The sequence below is a fragment of the Fusarium phalaenopsidis genome, assembly GCF_050370095.1.
Source record: "Fusarium phalaenopsidis strain FUZ10S chromosome Unknown contig_32316, whole genome shotgun sequence".
Classification (NCBI taxonomy): Eukaryota; Fungi; Ascomycota; class Sordariomycetes; order Hypocreales; family Nectriaceae; genus Fusarium; species Fusarium phalaenopsidis.
The window spans coordinates 1163287-1183699 of record NW_028145399.1 but is presented as its reverse complement, the minus strand read 5'-3'; the positions used below and the strand labels follow the sequence as shown (position 1 = coordinate 1183699).

The following is a 20413-nucleotide window of genomic DNA, read 5'->3' as shown; positions in this document are numbered from 1 at the left end:
TCAATAGGATAACCAAACAGCGAATGAACAACAAGACTAGGAATATCTAGATAGTTGACAGGTAATCGATACTATCTATAAGGAGTGTGTTCGCTTGACTGATATCATCATCCACTCACCAAAGCAAGACCGCGCACTAACAACACCAATAACAACAGGAAGGAAACAATGTTAAGCAGAGTAGATAGCATTAAGAATATTGAAGCGAGGGCATTCTCCTCCGAGTCCCAGCCAGCCCAAGTCCTGCCGTTGATGCCATTAAAAAAAAAGAGACTGGGACGGATCATGGATGTTTACAAGAAAAGTTGCAAAGTATAAAGACTTCTTTCCAAGGAATGACTCCCGTTCTGCCCAAGGTAGATAAAAAAAGAGAACACGATATAACGCCGCCGAGAGATTCTTCTTCTCACTTTCATTTTTGGAAAAACACCCAAAAAGCCCTTTCCTATCTCTTCTTTCCCCCCTCCCACCGATTTGTCGCCAGCAAATCTATTCAAGAAATGAGTAGAAGCGCTTGCTGCGAGGCGCTGTATAGACACCCAGCCAAAGGTATGTATGTGCCAGTATTAGAACAAGTAAATAAAAAGACATCTTTCCAAAAATTCCTTTCTTTCCAATTCAAGTCATTCAAATCACATGTTCTCCAACTCGTGATCGATCTGGCGATCCATGAATGTGCGGCGCTCGCCAACCAGCTCTGTCTGGAGACGCTGTTCCACGAGGGCCCTGACCTGCTTCTTGGTCACCGTGTCGAGGTCGACCTCAGCCAGGACAGAGCGAATCGACTCAACAATGGCCATGTCGTTGGGTCCAGAATGGCCTTGTTGGAAGTCGAACGACGACTGTGATCGCATGGCATCAGGCATGGGAGAAGGAGTACCACGGTTGAAGCCGAGAGCAGTGCCCGAGCGGCTGTGACCACCCATGGCAGGCGAGAGGTTAGCCTGGCCTCGGAGGTTGTTCACGCTGGGTCGCTGTCCGGGGAAGTCTTGGTACGGCGACTGGCTGCGCATGTCATGGATGCCCGTGCCCATGGACATCATGGACTGGCGGTTCTGCATGGGGGAGTCCTGGTAACCCATGGTTGATGTCCGGCCGTGGCCGAAGGCAGGGGACTGAGGAGGCTGGTAAGGGTTGCCGCCAGGCATGCCAGTCAGGACAGAGCCCTGGGGTCCAGCAGAGTAGACAGACTTGATCTCATCCATCTCATACTGATCTCCGAAAGAGTAGTCATTCTTCTCCTGGTAGCCGCCACGACGGCCGGGAAGGTTGTTGGCAAGGGCGTAGTCGTCCCATCGCTGCAGAGGAATGGAGCGAGGGTCGAAACCTTCTTCGTCGACAGCAATAACCTGTTTGTTACCCTTCTCTCCGATGACGATACGGGTGTTACCCCACGAGAAGTTGTCCTGGTTCCAGAAGGAGTAGATGGGGAGAATGAGAGAGAAGACGGGGAAAGCGAGCAAGTAGATGATCATCCATCCGATGTGCTGCCACTGTCTCTTGAGGATGAAGATGAGGGCCTGAAGACCATACACAGCCGCAATCATGGCGAGCGAGATATACGGGATTGGACCCGTCTTGGTCGCAAGCGTGTAGATGAGGTAGCCGATGTAGGCACACATGGAGGGAAGAGTGATGGTACCGAAGAGATCAACGACAACAACGAAACGCATGCTGAAGCAACAGAAACCACAGAGCTCCTTAAGCTGGATCAGCTCGATGAGGTTGTGGATGGTCGAGTTGATCCATCGTCGACGCTGCGACAACAGAACGCTCCAAGACTCGGGGGCTGCAGTCATACACTGGGCATCAGGAATGAACTTGTAGGCCATGGTGGGGAAGTGCTTGGTCATCAGGGTCGTAAGATAACGATCCTCACCAAGAGCCAGAAGGTTCTTCTTGTGAAGGGTATCCACGTCGCAAACACTGTAGTCCTTGATGATAGCGTCAGAGATGATCAAAGGCTTGCCCTTGTCCGCAGTCCTGAGTCGATACATGGTGAAACTGGAGATGGGTTAGTGAATGGAACATTGGAATCGGGGACATAATTGACATACCATCCGGGCAAACAAGTAACGCTGCCAAACAGAGACTCGAAGGCCTTGGCAAGGTGATGGGAGATGTAGTATTCGTAAACTTGGATCATGGTCCACCACGTCTTCTCATCGTTTTCGAGACTGGTCTCACCGCAAATACCGGCAATCTTGGCGTTGTGGGCACAGGCGGAGACGAGACGGTTGAGGGAGTCCTCACTGACGCAGGTATCGGCATCAACCATCAGAAGATACTCGTACAGTTCAGGATCCACGCCGATGATGTTGTTGATCTGGTGAAACATCTCAAGCTCGAGGGGAGACATAGGAGCGCGGTGATGGACGCGGTTGAGGAAGCTCATGAGAAGAATCTGAGAATCACGCTTGCCACGGTTGCCAGGCTTGGCCTTGGACTGTTCAGACTCCTTGCCAACCTTGACGACGACCAGATAAGGGACGACATTGCCCTCATACTCGTACAGACCCGAGTAGACCTTGCCGTAGTTGAGCTGTTCGCTAGCGGTACCGACCGACTTGAAGGGAAGCGCAGGAGGGTCGACCTTGGGGTCAACACCGAGGATGTCCAGGACGATCTTGGGGGTGGGACGGTCGTTACCCTGACCGACAATGACACCATCACAGATGACACAGATGAGCTTGCGCTTGTTGTCATACTGAAGGGCAGTCAACGAGTCGAGAGCCTTTCGAAGTGAGTCTTCACCTTCGGTATAGGCAGGGACCTGGCAAATAACGAATTTGTCCTGAGGGGAGGGACGTCGCTTAGAGCCGAACTGAAGGGCTGAGATGAACTTGACGGCGATGACGGAACAGATGATGGCGGCAAAGGCCAAAAGCAGGTAGTTGTTGACTTGGCACCTGGGTGTGTCACGGAAATCGGTCACACCCTTAAAGCCAATTCTCTGGATGCAGGCCCAGCTGTTGACGATGTGGGCGTGCTCAGTCTTGTTGCCAGTCGAGTTTTCAATCAGAGCGTCCAGGTCAGCCTTGATGTTCTTGCCAGGGTTGTTCTTCCAGAGGTCTGACACATCCTTGTTCAGGAAGGTATACAGAGAGTTGTCGTCCATCAAGTCGAGGGTATGGAAGTAATCCGTAAGATCGTAGAGCTCGTTGCCGTACTTGGCCCATGGCTTCTGGTTGTTTTCACCCTCATTCTTGATCTTCTTCTCCTTCCAGACAAGCTGGCCGTGGTAGTATTCCTTGATGCTGGGCTCGAAGGTGTTCCAGTACCATTTTTCATCATGAAGCTTGCTGGTGGGATCGGGTTGGAAGTATCCGGAGGTGTGGATAGCAGTGCGGTCGTCGATGGTCTCGTTGGAGAGGAGCTTGAGGGTCTTGGTGATTCCCAGTCCCTGGCAAGCGATGTTCAGGGGTAGTGGGAAGTAACCATCCATCACCAGTCCAGCAAGGGGCATCATGTTGGTCTCCGTGGTATCAATGTCAGTGTCACTGTGCTGCTGGCGCCAAAAGTCGCTAATGTCGTAAACCTTGCCATAAACAGCAACCCAAAAGTCCTTCTTGCCACTGTGGTTGGCAAGTTCCGAGGCGGTCCACGCCTTGTCGTTGTTCGGGCACAGAAGTCTACCAAAGCCAATGATCCAGAAAACGATGATACCGTTGAGAATTGCAATCAGGAAACACAGGACAAGCTTCTCACGCCAAGCCATCCGGACATCAGGTCGCCTCATACGACCGATGTACGTGAGGAGCGGGGAAGGAATCCAGAAAGTGAGGGCCCAGACAAATGTGACCCAAGCACGTCGACCAAAGGGCAGCTCCTTGGTCTCAATCTTCTTATCCTTGGCCAGTTCAGGGTCCAGCATGCCCGTGAACTCGCCGTCTTCGTTGTAATAGACCTGACCCTTGTAGGTGTCACCCTTGGTACCGAGACCGTAGTCACCGGCGGTGATGTTTCGTGATGGGGCAATGGAAGGTGCAGAGTTGGGATTCAGGTTGGGGTTGGGGTTGGGGTTGGGGGCCAGGTTCGGGTTCAGATGAGGGTTCTGACCAACAGTGACCTGGCTCATGTTGCCCTGGCTGAAGTTGCGATTGTGCACAAGATGGTCGTTGCTTCCATTGATGCTGTTGTCCATGGCAGGGGCAGGGAAGAATCCGCTGCCGTTGTTCGAGTAGCCGGTATCGAAGCCAGTGTTGAACGGGTTCTGGCCGATGCTCTGCAGACTGTGTGCGGGCTTGATATCGAGCATGTTCTCAGCCTCCCACCACGGGCCCTCACGGACCCAAACGCGCTCCTTTCCGATGAAGATTTCGCCATTGCTCCATCCCCGCTCCATCATCCACGTCTCGATGCCGTCCTTGCCATCCTTGCATCCCAGAGCACTGTAACGCTGGACAAACTCGTCGACATCAAAGTCGGCTGTGTAGTCGAGGTTGCGGTTGCGACGGTTGGCCCACTCTGGAAGTCTCCAAGAACGGAGCTGTCGTGAAACTGTGCCAGCTGACCAGGCGGATGTGATGGCGGGTAGAGCAGCCAGGTTGGCCGGGGAGTCATCAGTGGGGTGGAGTGAAAGGTGGTACCAAGCACGGCTAGAGCTCAGCACGGCGGGCAGATCGAAACGTCCAGCCCGGCCCAAGTTGATACCCTCACCCGGGATGGGGAAGAGCAGCTTCTTCAAGAAACCATCATCTTCTGAAGCATAGGCAACCTTCTCCAGGATCACTTCCCGCTTCTCAAGCTCATGCTGTCGGTCACGGCCCTGGGGACCGGTCATGATACCCAAATCAGGTGCGACCTCGGCGACAGCCTGCTGCATTTCCCGAACGACGGAGGATCCTGCCGAGTGAACCTCAACACCATCCTCGATCATCTCGGCATTGATTCCGAGAGTATCATCAAAGATGGTGCGCATAGCCAACGCCTTACCGAGAGCAGGATCAGGCACCTCAATGACGGAGATGGAAACGGTGTCGCCGGTATCCTCGTTGGAGTTAGGGGTACGGACACCGCGGCCGTCAACGGACTCGTCGCCGTCTCGGATACGGAGCATCTGAGCTGAAATGGCGCTGTTGGCCTTGGAAATAACCCAGTCAACGAGAGCCTCGTAAAGGCCGCCGACCAGAGTTTGCCTGTCCTCAGTGCTGAGCTGATGCAGGAGAACCTCGGGCTCCATTCCAAGCAGTCCGCTCACATCTTCGCAAATCTCCTCCAAGTCATCCGAATCGGCAGCGTAGTCGAGAGTGTTGCCGAGCTTCAGGAGACCGGCGAGCGTGGAAATGAAGTTACGATGGGCTGATCCCTTAATACCAATCTCCTTAAGAGCCTGACGGAAATCATCCGCAGAGGCAGCGTCATCAGCAGTCAGAAGATAGGATGGTGGATCATAGGTGCCAGATCGAGCCAGTAGAGCGTAAGCGGACGCCGACTTGAGGCCAAGGAACTCTCGCTCCGCAGGAGTGGAAGCTGAGGTGAGGAGATAGTAGAACACATCGAAGGCTCGGTAGCCAGCCTCGGCGGGAATGTTAAGCAGACCCTTCTTGGTGTCGATGCCGCCCTGGGAAAGTGCTAGTGTGGCACCGGTAACATTTCCTGTGAGGTTGAGGGTGAGGGTGACACCGAGGGCGATCTGCCTCGCGGCCGAGGGGTTGTTGGGCGTCACGCATCGAAGGAACGGCCGGACAGCTTCCAGGGACTTATGAACAGACGAGGGAATCGCGAAGGGAAATGTGTTGAGAAATGGCACGAGGAGAGAGGGGGTTGATGGGTGAAGTGAACTGCAACATGTTAGCCAAGTGAACGAAAAGCCAAGCCGGCATGTTCAACGTACCCCAGAATCACACAACCATCTTCGGCTCGTCGTCGGGCGTGCTCCCAAGCACGAGCAGCGAGGGAAGCATCAACAGTAGGACCAACTTGAGCAGCAGTAAGCCAGGTGTTGACGACGAGGCTGGTGCTGGCATCGAGTTGATGAGGCTGAGAGGACAGGTAGATATTGTGGATGGCATTCAGGAGAGTTGTGGTGGACACCTGGGTGGGTTGAGCACCACCCAGGGCCTCTGATGCCATCGAGTACATGGACATTCGGTTCGCCATGGTTGATGACAGTGATGTCCTCACGGGACGATCACAGGAAGCGGCACGTCGCGATGATTATGTTGGACAAGAACGGTTTTCGGATAGAGGCACCGATGCTCAGTAAGACGAGGGAGACTTGGTGTAGAAGGGTGTCCAAGGGAACAATGAAAGCGACAGACGGTAGCGGGAGAATAGCGAACGGACGGGACAACGGTCGGCTGCAGACGATGCGGCTGAGCGGCTGTAACGAAGTCGGCAAAGTCGTGACAAGAAGGTTTGGTCGCTGGGCAACGCGGCCCTCCTTTTCCAAGTCGAGCAAGTATCACGGCCTTAGTGGCTGCGAAGTTGAGGGGAAGATCTGGGGAATGACGATATTAACGATTGAGAGGACTCAGCCAGAGCGAGTGAGGCTGGTCAATGAAGCTGTAGTGAAAGCAATGGAAAAAATGCAGAACAACGCTCAAGACGAACGCTTTCCAAGAAGTTGAAGAAGCGATGGGGTCTTGGTCTGGCGAGGAGGAGGTAGCAGGCGTAGGTAGCGTGGTCGTAGCGTGCCCCAGCAGAAGGGCGAGGCCGAGAATGGATACGCTGACACTGGCGGCTGACAAGGCGCACTGTGTACGGCCGACCGGGCGGGCCATGTGCGCAGAAATTCAGGGCCAACGGCCCATCCGTGATGGTTTTAGCACCGGGGACGTGGCGCTTCAGGCGGGCTCTAGGGGGTTACTGCGGGGCGGCTGGCGGATGGCCCGATTCGACTGGACGGGACGGTCAGCTCTGCGGGACAGGCTAGGTGGCCATCAGAGGGCTCCCGGGGCCACAGGATGCTGCTTTAGGCTGCGAGCCACCACACCCACACTGTAGCGTTCATGTCTAAACTTGGAACAAGGCGGGTGAGCCATCGCCTGTAGGGGCAAGGGGAGACTCTCGACCCGAGGGACGGAAACCTTGAGTGTTTACTAAGGGCGGGACTGGATTGGATTCGTGGATTGTGGTGGTGGGCCTGTGATGGCCAAATACGAGCCTGAAGGCAAAGTGCTCTGCGTTGAGGTACGCGTCCAAGCCCCGACTTTCTTGCGATGCAATGCACAAATGCCGGTTTCGAAGTTGATGTAAGGTTCGTATCATGGTTCACTACGACGTTACGTGCCCGTTAGCCGCAAGGGAGCGGAGGCTGTGTTGTCATCGAGGTCGTGTGTGTGATCTTTGACCGTGATCCATCTTTGTCACCTCACAACATTTTTATCTGGTGGTGCTTTTTGCTGACATATACCATCCTCTATGCGTTGACATGTGCTTAATGGGCGGGATCCGGACCAGCATTTTGAATGCGTGGATACGTGGTCCTATTCTAAGACCTGACATGTTGTGTACCGTTGCATTTTCCCACTCAGCCCTCTACAGTACAGGTGCAGGGTGTTGTTGCACGAGCAAGAGGAACAGCATGATTCTCACAACCACGACACCTGAATCTAGACAGAGTCACAGATGATCGATGGATCGACTGCGCGAAGATCTTGTCTTTATACGTGCGTCAATTCAGGAGGTCTTCCGTCACTGATCAACACAGAGCCTTGTTGCAAGTCAAGTTAACCCTACCCTATGCCACTGCTGATAAATGAAAATTTCTTTTGCTTCTCTCGCTTATACTTGACGCGGCCGTTCGGAGACGGGCGCCCATGGCGCTTCCAGCTGGACGTCTGAGCTGAACCCATTTCAGCCAAGCCACGCCTAGAAGACCACCGTAGCCATCTCTTCAGCCGCCAGTCCGCTGGCCAGTGACGCTGGGCGAGTGTAATGATGGACGACTGGGGCAAGGGCTAAGGGGGGCCAGCGCAAGAGTTCCCCCCAGTCCCATGGCCTCATCACCTCTCGCAGATCAGTGAATGGGTGTCTCGGACATTTCCACACACAACACGTCTCTCCCACACATGCACGCGTCTCATAGTCTAGATTTGCTCCATCGTGGGGGAATCGGAGAGTCCAAGGGATGAAGCGCAGTCCAGATGGCATTTCATGGAGCTAGAATATGGGCTTGATGGACCGTCTTCCGTCATCATTCACACTCTGGCTCCCAAAATAACAGCAGCAGGGAACGGCTTTGGCCCAGGCTAGCATCTCCGTCCTCGCATTCCAGAAGCTTGATCAGGGAGGATCGATCATTAAGGCCAGCGCTGATCCTAGCGAGACGAGGATGTGCTGACAGGCCAGGCCCTGGCTTGATCATGTCCAGCTGTGACGGGGTAAAGCGGGCTTTGAGTTGTCCGCAGTGGAGCAATGCAATCCCCTGGAAAATACAGAAGAGATTGCCATATCGTCCATATGTCCGCACTGGCCGAAGCATTTTTTCAACCCCTTTGATCTTGGGGTATTCCCTTCCCTTGAGTGCCGTCTGCCACGTCTTGGATCCTGCTCATCAGAGTCGTGGAGGAACCCATAGTTGGGATGGAAAGACAGTCGACCCGCTGCTGTCTTACCCAGGAACACGATCAGCCTGTCATCCTGTCTCAATCCCTTCATGTTGTCTCGAATCACCCATCTCGAATTTACCCGTATCACATCACACATTGAGCTGTGGAACTCGGAACGCCATGTCTAGGGCTCTTCCCCAGCTCAGTGGCCATGATGGAAGAGGTAGCGGACTTGCGAGCCCTCGGTTGGTTGAGAATTGCGGAAAACCAGACGCCAAGTCTCAAGCCTCACAGTCGAGGGCCTCATTGGAAAGAGCCATGTCCCAGAGTCCGTCCCGACACGGTACGGAGCATAAACAGTAAACAAGCCTTTTGCATGACCCGCCGCGTTGTCCCTGACCATGCGGGACGGACAGCATCCGGTGGGTGCCGTTTGGGGAACGGCCGGTTGGTTGCTGGGCCAGAACAGACAGACCAGGGGCACTTTTCTTTTTAGGGCCTGGGTTCGTACCAACCATGATGGATCCATGACAAGTCGCCCGTCAGCCAGACTCCCCTGATGATGCAGCCATCACGAGAGGCAGAGTACCGCCTCTCTCTTGCGGTCTGCTCCTCCGCGGCCTGGCGGATGAGTGTGTCTGTCTGACGGGAGACGATGGCTGACTAGACGCGCCATGAGGAATGCTTCCTAGACATTTGATCCTTTGGCGATAGACCGTTTGTGGCGCGGGATCAAAGCCAAGTGAGGCCGAGAAAGAGAGACATCCATTATTAGAGGGGAGCCACCACGCCTTTGTCGCTTGGCTGCAAATCTGCCACACGGCCATCTCGCGTACAGTGCGTTGATCTCATTATGATTGCAGATTCGATTAGTCCCCAAAGCGCAGTTTCAGAAATCTCTAATTTTCCGTAGTCTTGGATGATATGACCGTTAAACTTTGGAACTCCGTCATCTACATGAGGCTCTCCTGTTCGTCCAACGAAGAGCCAGTCTCCGCTTAGTGCTGTAGCGAGATCCAGGCTCTGACAGACTCGAGATCGGGGCAAGGCAGAGGAAGAAGAAAGAAGAGGGCAGATCCAGGTGAATACGCTGCCGGGCCTGCCGTGTGGCTATGGGCAGGGAAAAAGCTCGTATGGCGTCCGTTTTATGCCGTGGTCGTGGGACAAACATAGCAATGAAGGCCAAAGTGCAAAGGGGGGCTTGCTGCGCCCATGAGGTTCCTGCGCGGTTGGCCCCTGCGGTCAGCCGTACGGAAAAAACTGGCACCTCCCACGGTGTACGTACCCTCCTCCCCGTATCCAGCGGAGGCAGGATGGCATGTGGTCTGCCTGTCCCAAGAAAACAATCCCTTTTCCCAGGCTGTTTTTATTGGTGTTGTGAACAGTTAGTAGTGCCGACAACCTCACAACCTGGTGAAGGCTCCTGATCGCCCTTTTCCTCCCTTTAATTCTTTTCTTGTTGTTTCTGACGCTCGTTTTGTCTACCCGCACCCTTCCTCTCGCTCAGAGTGCCCGTTGACCGTTCTCATTTGACCCGGTAACGTGGCCGACGCCATTCCCAACAACAGATTGTACCACGACTCGAAGACGGTCGATTTCCCATCCCCGATCCCCGAGCCCGTCAAATCATCTGCATCGACCATTGAACGAACCCTTACCGAGCCAGCTACTTTATCGAGATAGCCAAATTTTGGCTTCTTGTGCATCATGGCCATGAGCCTGCCACACCTGGGCAGCGGAGGGGGTCCTCACACCCAACCCTCGCTGCCTTCGCTCCCAGCGCATCTCCAATCCGACACGCATCTCACTGCCCATCTCGCCAGTCGTTTCCATGTCTCTCTTCCAACCGCCCAGCTCTCTTCTCACGCTCTCATCTCTCTCAACACCTACACTTCCTCGACCAAGGGCCCTGATGGCGGCAAGGAGGGAAGCGCCATGGCCGGCGCTGAAGATTTGGCCGACCGCGCATACCTTCGATTAGGCCACCGATCCGAGAACCAGGCGCTTGTCTTTCTGTATGTGATATCTCATGATGTAGAATCGAATATGTAATGCGTGGACACTAACATTGCCAGGGGTGAATCTGGATCTGGCAAGTCGACTGTTCGAGCCCATTTGCTCACGGCTCTCCTGAACAAGTCATCAACACCACTGTCCACCAAGCTCTCGCTCGCCGCCTACGTTTTCGATACTCTCACGACTACCAAGACGGCTACGACCCCCACTGCTTCCAAGTCAGGTCTGTTCTACGAACTTCAGTACGACACTTCGGCTACAACCAACCCCATCCTCATCGGTGGTAAGCTCCTCGACCACCGACTTGAGCGTAGTCGTATTGCCGATGTGCCCACCGGCGAACGAAACTTCCACGTTCTGTACTACCTGCTCGCTGGTACCAGTGACGCTGAGAAGTCCCACCTGGGTCTGGAGGATTCTACTGGACCAACTGGCACCTCGCAGAAAAGATGGAAGTATCTCGGCCATCCCACTCAGCTTAAGGTTGGCATCAACGATGCCGAAGGCTTCCAGGTTTTCAAGAATGCTCTGCGAAAGCTCGAATTTCCTCGCGCTGAGATTGCCGAGATTTGCCAGATTCTCGCCAGTATTCTCCATATCGGCCAGCTCGAGTTCGAGTCGACCAGCCAGACCAGCGTCACCGGAGACGACAGTGGTGGCTTCTCTCACGAGGGTGGTAGCACAGTCACCGCCGTGAAGAACAAGGATGTTCTTGCCATCATCGCTGCTTTCCTGGGTGTGAGCGCTGCTGATCTTCAGACCACATTGGGTTACAAGACCAAGATGATCCACAAGGAGCGAGTTACTGTGATGCTTGACCCCAACGGAGCCCGCGCCCATGCTGGTGAACTTGCTCGCACGCTCTACTCGCTTCTCGTTGCTTGGATCCTTGAGACCATCAACCAGCGCCTCTGTGCCCCCGAGGAATCCATTGCTAACACCGTTTCGATCGTGGACTTCCCTGGTTTCTCTCAGCAATCCACCACCGGATCCGCTCTTGATCAGCTTCTCAACAACGCAGCCACTGAGAGCATATATAACATGACTCTCCAGAACTTCTTTGACCGCAAGGCTGATATGCTTGAGTCTGAGGAAGTCAGCGTGGCTCCCACCAGCTACTTCGACAACTCTGATGCTGTCCGAGGTATTCTGAAGCCCGGCAACGGTCTTCTCAGCATCCTAGACGATCAAACTCGCCGTAACCGATCTGACATGCAGTTTCTGGAGTCTCTTCGAAGACGCTTCGATGGCAAGAACGCTGCTATCGAGGTTGGTGCCGCCACTGCCAAGCTGCCTGGTAGCAACTTCATGACCGAGAACACCTCTGCGTGCTTCACTGTCAAGCACTTTGCCGGTGAGGTTGACTACCCCGTCAAGGGCTTGATCGAGGAGAACGGTGAGATCATTTCGGGTGATCTTCTCAACATGATCAATGGCACCAAGAGCGAGTTTGTGGCTCGTCTCTTTGGCCAGGAGGCTCTGCAGACCGTCACCCACCCCAACGAGCGCACTGCTGTTATGCAGGCTAGTGTCAGCTCCAAGCCCATGCGAGCACCCAGTGTCATGTCCCGAAAGACACACCGAACCGCCAGGCCCAACACTGCTTACCGACGCCAGCAGCAGGATGCTATGGAGGATCTCGAGCAGAAGAGCCAAGCTGGGGAGTCAAGGAAGAACATCAAGATGACCATCGAGCAGGGAGCTTCAGGCCAGTTCCTGTCCTCTCTCGAGAATGTGCAGAAGGCGGTCACCGATCCTGGTACCAACTCCTACTTCATCTTCTGTCTCAAGCCCAACGATCGACGTATTGCCAATCAATTCGACAGCAAGTGCGTTCGAACCCAGGTCCAAACCTTCGGTATTGCTGAAATCAGCCAGCGGCTCCGGTCTGCTGACTTCAGTCTCTTCCTGCCTTTCGGCGAGTTTCTCGGCATGGCAGATGCTGAGACGATCCTGGTTGGCAGTGAACGCGAGCGTGCCGAGATGGTCATTGAGGAGAAGCAGTGGCCCAATAATGAAGTTAGAGTTGGTGCCACTGGTGTCTTCTTGAGCGAACGGTGCTGGATGGAGGTTGCGCAGCTTGGCGAGATGGTCTCCGTGTCTGGCCGTTTCGGTGGTTTGCCATCCTCTGATGCTGGCGATGGTCTTACTCCTGCCGAGTCGACGCCCTACGGCGCCTCCAAGGAGCACCTTGTCTCTGGCGGCAACACGCCCCTCATGTATGGTGAGAAGGCCAAGGGTGGTTACTTCACCGATGACAGCCGCTCCGAAGCTGGTGTCTCTGCCTTTGGTGGTGGCGACATGTTCAAGAACCTCGACACTCGTGAGCAGATGGCTGAGCGAGGCAACGAGAAGTCTCTGGAGGAAGTTGAGGAGTACAGAGACAAGCCCAGTCGAAAGCGATGGGTCGCCCTGGTCTTTGTGCTGACTTGGTTTATTCCCGACTTCCTTATCAGGCTGATCGGACGCATGTCTCGCAAGGATGTTCGTATGGCTTGGAGAGAAAAGCTGGCTATCAACATGCTTATCTGGCTGATGTGTGGTATTGCCGGTTTCGTCATGGTCGGATTCCCTATGCTCATTTGCCCAAAACAATACGTCTACAGCACCGCCGAACTGTCTTCGTACGACGGCAAGAAGGGCAGCGATGGTGCCTATGCTGCCATCCGTGGCTTCGTTTTTGATATTGGCGCCTACCAGATCAACCACTTCCCCAACAAGCTGGTGTCTGAAGACACCTTCATGAAGTACGCCGGCAAGGATATTAGTGCCCTCTTCCCAATTCAGGTTTCCGCTCTGTGCCAGGGCAAGGATGGCTCCATTCGTCATGAAGTTCTCCTCGAGAACAGAGACACCAACATCACAGGCCAGCCTCAGCTTCTCTTGCAGAGGGATGTGGATCTTAACTCCAAGTATCACGACTTCCGATGGTACACCAACGACAGCAGACCTGACTGGTACTTTGAGCAAATGTACATGCTCAGGCACACCCACATGAAGGGTAGAATGGGTTACACTGCCAAGTACGTCAAGAAGCTCGCCGACACCCAGAGCCAGTACATCGCTATTCTGAACGGCCGTGTGTACGACATGACCATCTATCTGAATGGTGGCCTGCGGATGAAGGCCAAGAACAACGGGGACCCCCCCAACATTCCCGGTGCTACCAAATTCATGGACTCCAAGGTTGAAGGACTGTTCCAGAGCAAGGCTGGTAGTGATCTCACCAAGTATTGGGATCAGCTTAGATTGGACGAACTCACCAAAGCCCGGATGCTCACCTGCCTGAACAACCTTTTCTACATCGGCGATGTCGACACGCGAAACTCCACTCGTTGCCAGTTCGCCACGTACTTCATCTTGGCTATCTCTTGTTTGCTTGCCTCTATCCTGGTCTTCAAGTTCCTTGCTGCTCTCCAATTTGGAGGCAAGAACGCGCCTGAGAACCTCGACAAGTTCGTCATGTGTATGATTCCCGCTTACACTGAGGACGAAGAATCTCTCCGCCGTGCCATGGATTCACTGTCGCGCATGAAGTACGACGACAAGCGCAAGCTTCTTGTCATTATTTGCGATGGTATGATTATCGGTCAGGGCAACGATCGACCTACTCCTCGTATTGTGCTGGACATTCTGGGCGTCTCTGAGACTGTTGATCCTGAGCCTCTCAGCTTCGAATCTCTGGGTGAAGGTCAAAAGCAACACAACATGGGCAAGGTCTACTCGGGTCTTTACGAGGTCCAGGGCCACATCGTCCCCTTCATGGTCATTGTCAAGGTCGGCAAGCCCTCTGAGGTTTCTCGTCCCGGTAACCGTGGTAAGCGAGACTCGCAAATGGTCATGATGCGTTTCCTCAACCGCGTTCACTACAACATTGCCATGAGCCCCATGGAGCTGGAAATGTACCACCAAATCCGCAACATCATTGGTGTCAACCCGACCTTTTACGAGTACATGTTCCAGATCGATGCCGATACCATGGTTGCGCCCGATTCAGCTACTCGCATGGTTTCGTCCTTCATCGATGACACTCGTCTGATTGCCGTCTGTGGTGAAACTGCCCTTACCAACGCCAGATCCTCCTTCATCACCATGATTCAGGTTTACGAGTACTGGATCTCTCATAACTTGTCCAAGGCCTTTGAGAGTCTCTTCGGTTCCGTCACTTGTTTGCCTGGTTGTTTCTCCATGTACCGAATCCGCGCTGCTGAGACTGGCAAGCCCCTCTTCGTCAGCAAGGAGATTGTCGAGGACTATTCCACCATCCGTGTCGATACCCTCCACATGAAGAACCTGCTTCACCTTGGTGAGGATCGTTACCTGACGACCCTGCTTCTCAAGTATCACTCCAAGTACAAGACGAAGTATCTCTACAGCGCGCATGCCTGGACCATTGCTCCCGACTCTTGGGCCGTCTTCCTTTCTCAGCGACGTCGTTGGATCAACTCTACCGTTCACAACCTGGTCGAGCTTATCCCTCTTGCCCAGCTTTGCGGTTTCTGCTGTTTCAGTATGCGTTTCGTTGTCTTTGTCGATCTTCTGAGCACCATCGTCCAGCCCGTCATCGTCATGTACATTGTGTACCTGATTTACCAGGTGGCCGCTAACCCCGATGTTGTTCCTGTCACGGCCTTCTTGTTGCTCGCTGCCATTTACGGTCTGCAAGCTATCATCTTCATCCTGCGCCGCAAGTGGGAGATGGTTGGTTGGATGATCATGTACATCTTGGCTATTCCCGTCTTCTCCTTTGCCCTGCCTCTGTATTCCTTCTGGCACATGGACGACTTCAACTGGGGTAACACTCGTGTTATAGCAGGCGAGAAGGGCAAAAAGATTGTCGTCTCTGACGAGGGCAAGTTTGATCCCAAGTCCATCCCGCGCAAGAAGTGGGAGGAGTACCAGGCCGAGCTTTGGGAGACCCAGACGGCTCGTGATGACGTTCGATCCGAGGTCTCTGGTTACAGCTACGCCACCAAGGCTCAGGGTCCCTTCTCTGAGTACGGCGGCTACCAGCCCAGCCGCCCTGGTTCCACGGTTGGCTTTGCTCCTCAGAACATGTCTCGCATGTCTCTGGCTCACTCTGAGATGCCCGGTAACCGCATGAGCCAGTTTGGCGGATCACAATTCTTCTCCCCTGAGGAGATGGTTGGCATGCCCAGCGACGATGCTCTGCTCGCCGAGATCCGCGACATTCTCAAGACGGCCGATCTGATGACCGTCACCAAGAAGGGCATCAAGCAAGAGCTTGAGAGACGCTTCAACGTCCCTCTGGACGCAAAGAGAGCCTACATCAACTCTGGTAAGTTTCTATTGTGCCTGACTTTTTCTGATCTCTCACTAACATGCTACCACAGCCACCGAGGCCTTGCTTTCGGGTCAATTGTAAATGGCGTTTGAAACGACGATGCACAAATGGAGCGAACACTATAATGTCACAGCATTGAAATAATTTTTTCTGGATTTACAGAGGCGAATTTGGACAGGACGCTAAAACTTGAATAATTGCTCATGTCAAAAAAAGGGGTAACCTCTTCTCTTGCCCTCCTTTCTCTGCCAAAGAGGAGCTCACAAGACGGCTCGGGCATTGGTTTTCTATACAATATCATAATAATGCGCGTGTGCGGAGGAGGGTGTTTCTTGATCTCGGATGATCCATCGTGGAGCGAGCTTTGTGGTTGGGGATATCAGGTTATTCAGTCCCTGAGTTTGGGGCGTGCTTTGCGTTTTTCCATGGTGTTTATTCATTTTTTATATCGAGGTAGATGGACAGGACATTGTACATATTGTACACCGAGTTTGAACAAGTTTGACGTCTCATGCCAATATTCCCAAGTAGTTTCTTGATTATCTTGTGATGATGAGCTGTTGAGATGATCAACCCCATCATGCCAATACCTAAGTATCGTCGGGGTCGAGGAAAAAGGGAGACGCCAGTATAAACCCTTTAGCTCACCCTCCCCCAAAGAAAATAAATAGAGTATAGTAAGAATAGGCAAAGAAGCCCTAAAGCCTTATATTTATTATAGTATGCCCTCACTTAATTCTTACAAGGCACTTGAGAGGAGCTAGGTAATCAAGCCTCTTGATGTTCTAGTGTCTTGTTTGTTTCTTGACCCGCGTTGTTCAAGTTGACATGTCCCTCACTACCTAGGTAGGAATGAGTATACAAGTTGGAGGTATTATACATAGGAGAATACCTTGGAGAGAGTCTATCTTGTCACTTGGATCACGCTGTAGTTTGCTATACAGTTCCGTGAGCTTTTTTGTATACACGCCGGGTATATATCAATGCCTATATATCTACGCACAACAGCCGCTCTACAGCACATGTCCCTTAAGCAACCTCTCAACTCCACCTTTGCTCCAAGCCTTGACCTTTTCCTGATCACACGTTTCCCATATCCTCCTCATGAGGGCCGCCAACACATCAACCTCTTCGCCGCCCTCAGAGGCCGCTCGCTGCGCATCTAGCCAACCTAGAATGCCGAAACGAGTGACGAGCGTGGTGCTGCCACCCTCGATGCATGACGCGCGGTAGATTATCCTCAGCAGACGGGTGCGCAGGTTGACACGCAGATAGGGGTTTGCGCCGAGGGCGAGAATCTTTTCGAACCAGCGCTTGCGATGGAAGATGCCGAGGTCAAAGGGCGTGCGGAGGCTGTCGAGGAGGTAGATGAGCAGCCAGGTGATCTCGGTGTAGTACTTGTCGTCCTCCGACGGTTCGCCGTGGAGCACATCGTGGGCGAGGGGTAGCTTGTCCGGGGCCCAGAAGGGGCTTCGAGTGAGGAAGCCGTTGACCTTGGGGTACAGCGGATGAAGAGGGTTCTTGAGAATCTCGAGGGCGTGCGTGGCAAAGGCCGTAAAGGCTGATGGGACGGGGCCTTTATCTACCTGCTCTCTTGAGGACTCGGCGAGCTCAGAGAGGAGGAGCCAGATCTGGTCCTTTTCCTCATACGAGGATTCCTTGAGCTTGGCAGCCATCTTGAGGATATTGGTGAGAGCTTCCTTGCGGATGTTGATGTGGGTAGAGGACAGGAGGCGGATTAGGCCTGCTGCCCAGCCATCTTCGACGAGGTCCTCTGCGTTCTTGCCAGCCCATTTGGTCAAGGCAGTAGCATCTTCATCTTCAGAAAATGGCACGTGAAGCATCTCCTCAAGCCTTGAAAGGTCCACGGACGATTTGGTCTTCTCATCTTTACCGATCTCCGCCTCGGCGTCGGGCATCTCCTCATCAGCATCCACATCCTTAGACTTGTCGTCCTTGAGCTTCTTCATCTTGACCTTGCTTGACGAAAACTGATCGCATATCCGCTTGTACAAGGCCTTGGTGAGCTGCTTGCCGTGTTTCAACCGATACGAAGCGGTAAAGTACGACGACAGGAACTTGCCAAGTGAAGCCTGCTCAGTGCTATCTGCAGAGCTTGTGGCGTACGACAGCTGCTCGACCATTGTCACATTGACCAAGGCAGTGGCACCGTGGGATGAGGACAAATTTCCTTCCTGAGAGTATGTCTCCAACAAGTCGAGATACTTGATGGGTGACGACGCACATCGGTTGATGCAGTTGTCGACAAATGACCAGACCTTTTCCATGTCCTTGGGCTTGACCTCGGCCAACGTTGTCTGCAACGCTTCATATAGAGGCGTCATCATGGTTGCCTTTGTGACCAGTTGATTTTCCACAGCCACCTCGCCAAGAACCTTCTTGAGCTGGTGAAAGGGAAGATCTCGCTTCTTGTCACACAGCAGCCGCAGGAGAGCCGTGTACGGCGAGGAAGCTGCTCCATCGACGAGGTTGTCGATTCTTGAGAACCATCGCATGCCAGGGGAATAGCTGGCGATGGACACCAGGTTCTCGAGCTCCATAACACCAAGAGACTCATCCTCAGTCTTTTCGCTTCCTTGATTGAGTGCCTTGAGAACTTCGGTGAAGAAGGACGACACATCAAAGTTGGCAGCGAGTGCGACTTGAGGAATCACCTCATAGTACAGTCGTAGCAAACGACTGGCCATGGTCTTGTGAAGGATGTTTTCCGCAGGGATTCCCTTGTAAGCCCGAACCACTTCCTTCATATCGGGGATCCGTTGACAAAAGGCATCGATCAACCGACGGCTAGCTTCACTCCAGGCGGTGTCCTTGGATTTAGATGCCTCTTCATGCATCTTCAGGGCTTCGGCAAGTTTCTCGAGTGCCACGATGAGGATTCGGGTCGCAAAGAAGGATGTGAGGTGAGACTTAGGGGAGAGGCATCGGATGAGGACCTTTTGATTAATGGGAAGAGGAATGATGTTGCCGAGCAGGATGGAGGTGGGAGGAGGAGCCTTGGCGGAGCGAGAACGGTCTCCAAAGCGAGGAGGGAGAGGGATCTGCATCGTGTTGAAGAGGAACGCGGCATAGCCGATCCATGTCATGGACAGCTTTGGCTCAAAGGTGAAGGATTGGTTGCTGAGAAAGTACTTGGCGGTGAGCTCAGGAGCAGCGGTAAAGATGGCTACCAGAAGTTCGTTATGCTTGAGGCTTGACCAAGGACGGAGCTTCTGGGCAAATTCGGCGAGGACAAAGTTATACACGGGGATATCATCCTTGTATCTGTCGGTCACAAGTGCTCCATGAGCGTCGGCCTTTCGTCCACTAGGCACTGTATCATCATCTGATTCCTTGGGATAGAGGCCTGTTGATGGATACAAGACACCAGCACTCGAGTTGGTGCAAGCGTAGATGAGGAACTGGTGGGCCTTGTAGCTTACTGTCGACTGCTCATCGACATCTTCACTGTCGACGTACGAGTAGAGGCCCAAGATCCGCATTAGCGTCTTGGTGTTGAAGCTTCTGAACTTGATGTCTCGGGGAATCTTGTCGTCCATCAAGACATGGGATTTTAACGAATCCAGGATATCCCGGACGAGATAGGGAGGATCGGTCTTTATCATGTATGTCAAATGTGACAGAAGCTCCTTTTGTGACAAAAGTTCCTTTCTCCCATCGGAACTCAAGAATTTGAGGAGGCTCAAGAAGAACTTGACCGCGTTGGTCCTCACAGATGCCTTGCGCACATCCTCCTGGGCGTCTCCAATGTGTCCAATCTCGAGATTTCTCCCCAGGGAGGTAAAGGTGAAGTTGCGCGCCCGGAAGATGCGCTTCGCGTAGGCGCCGCCGTCCAAGCAAGTAGCCTCTCGAAGCAAACGGAGAGTAGGTGAGAGAACGAATCCCTTGCTCTTCTCCACCGATAGGTTCTTTGCGAGCGACTTGAGTTGTCGCTCCTGGAGGAGCGTCTGGCAGATGCCCAAGCCGTGGCTGACCAGCTGCAGGGAACCTGAGAGGACCTGCAGCAGCAGGGCCAGAACAACCGCGACGGACGACATGACGCCATCGTTGTTTACTTGGACAGCAAAAGACCACATCTCCATGATATCGTTGAGGTAGACGGCATCTTCAGAAGCGTCTCTCGGCTTCACGGCGTCGAGGTACTGATGTAGGATTTCGAGGTTTGCCCTTCCATCGTTATCTTCGGAGACCAACTTGTCGAGGAGGTTCTTGAAAGATTGAAGGCCTGAAAAGTCAAGATTAGTCCACGCAAAGCTTCTGAAGCTCTCATCAAGACCTACCATGTCTGGCGCGGCGCAAATCCTGGTCAAAGGCCAGGAGCTTGCGCAATTGGTCGCTCGACGTCACGTCCTCGCTGGTGGGCGTCTCGTGGGTGATCTTCTGGCGCTTCCTGAAGGCGGCGGCGCCGTCTCCGGTGTTGGAGACTCGTTTTCCCATTTTGAGGACCTGGCAGCTCGTCGCGACTTGGATGTCTCGTCCATGAATTTCCTCGAGATTTTGGAGTTCTGCCGCCAACGACCGCTGTCCCGCCTGCCAGATTCAGCGGCTCGAGTGGGGCGTCGGCGTATTGATGATC

At 53.6% G+C, this 20413-nt stretch overlaps 3 protein-coding genes across 3 annotated transcripts; 1 reads left to right on the top strand and 2 right to left on the bottom strand.

The window, feature by feature from the left end:
• Positions 1-632: 632 nt before the first annotated feature.
• On the bottom strand, positions 633-6102 carry LRP88_11955 (chitin synthase-domain-containing protein; the record flags this gene model as incomplete). The annotated part of the gene is made up of 4 exons (XM_083248363.1): positions 633-2004; positions 2058-4054; positions 4109-5783; positions 5837-6102. 4 exons carry the CDS (start codon positions 6100-6102, stop codon positions 633-635), a joined length of 5310 nt encoding a protein of 1769 aa, XP_083095793.1.
• A 4100-nt stretch (positions 6103-10202) lies between these two features.
• Positions 10203-15897, top strand: LRP88_11954 (chitin synthase class Va; the record flags this gene model as incomplete). The annotated part of the gene is made up of 3 exons (XM_083248362.1): positions 10203-10510; positions 10571-15810; positions 15866-15897. The coding sequence occupies 3 exons, from the start codon at positions 10203-10205 to the stop codon at positions 15895-15897; spliced, it is 5580 nt and encodes a 1859-aa protein (XP_083095792.1).
• A 932-nt stretch (positions 15898-16829) lies between these two features.
• On the bottom strand, positions 16830-20274 carry LRP88_11953 (ribosome 60S biogenesis N-terminal-domain-containing protein; the record flags this gene model as incomplete). Its single annotated transcript, XM_083248361.1, has 3 exons — positions 16830-19784; positions 19938-20062; positions 20118-20274. 3 exons carry the CDS (start codon positions 20272-20274, stop codon positions 16830-16832), a joined length of 3237 nt encoding a protein of 1078 aa, XP_083095791.1.
• Positions 20275-20413: the final 139 nt, after the last annotated feature.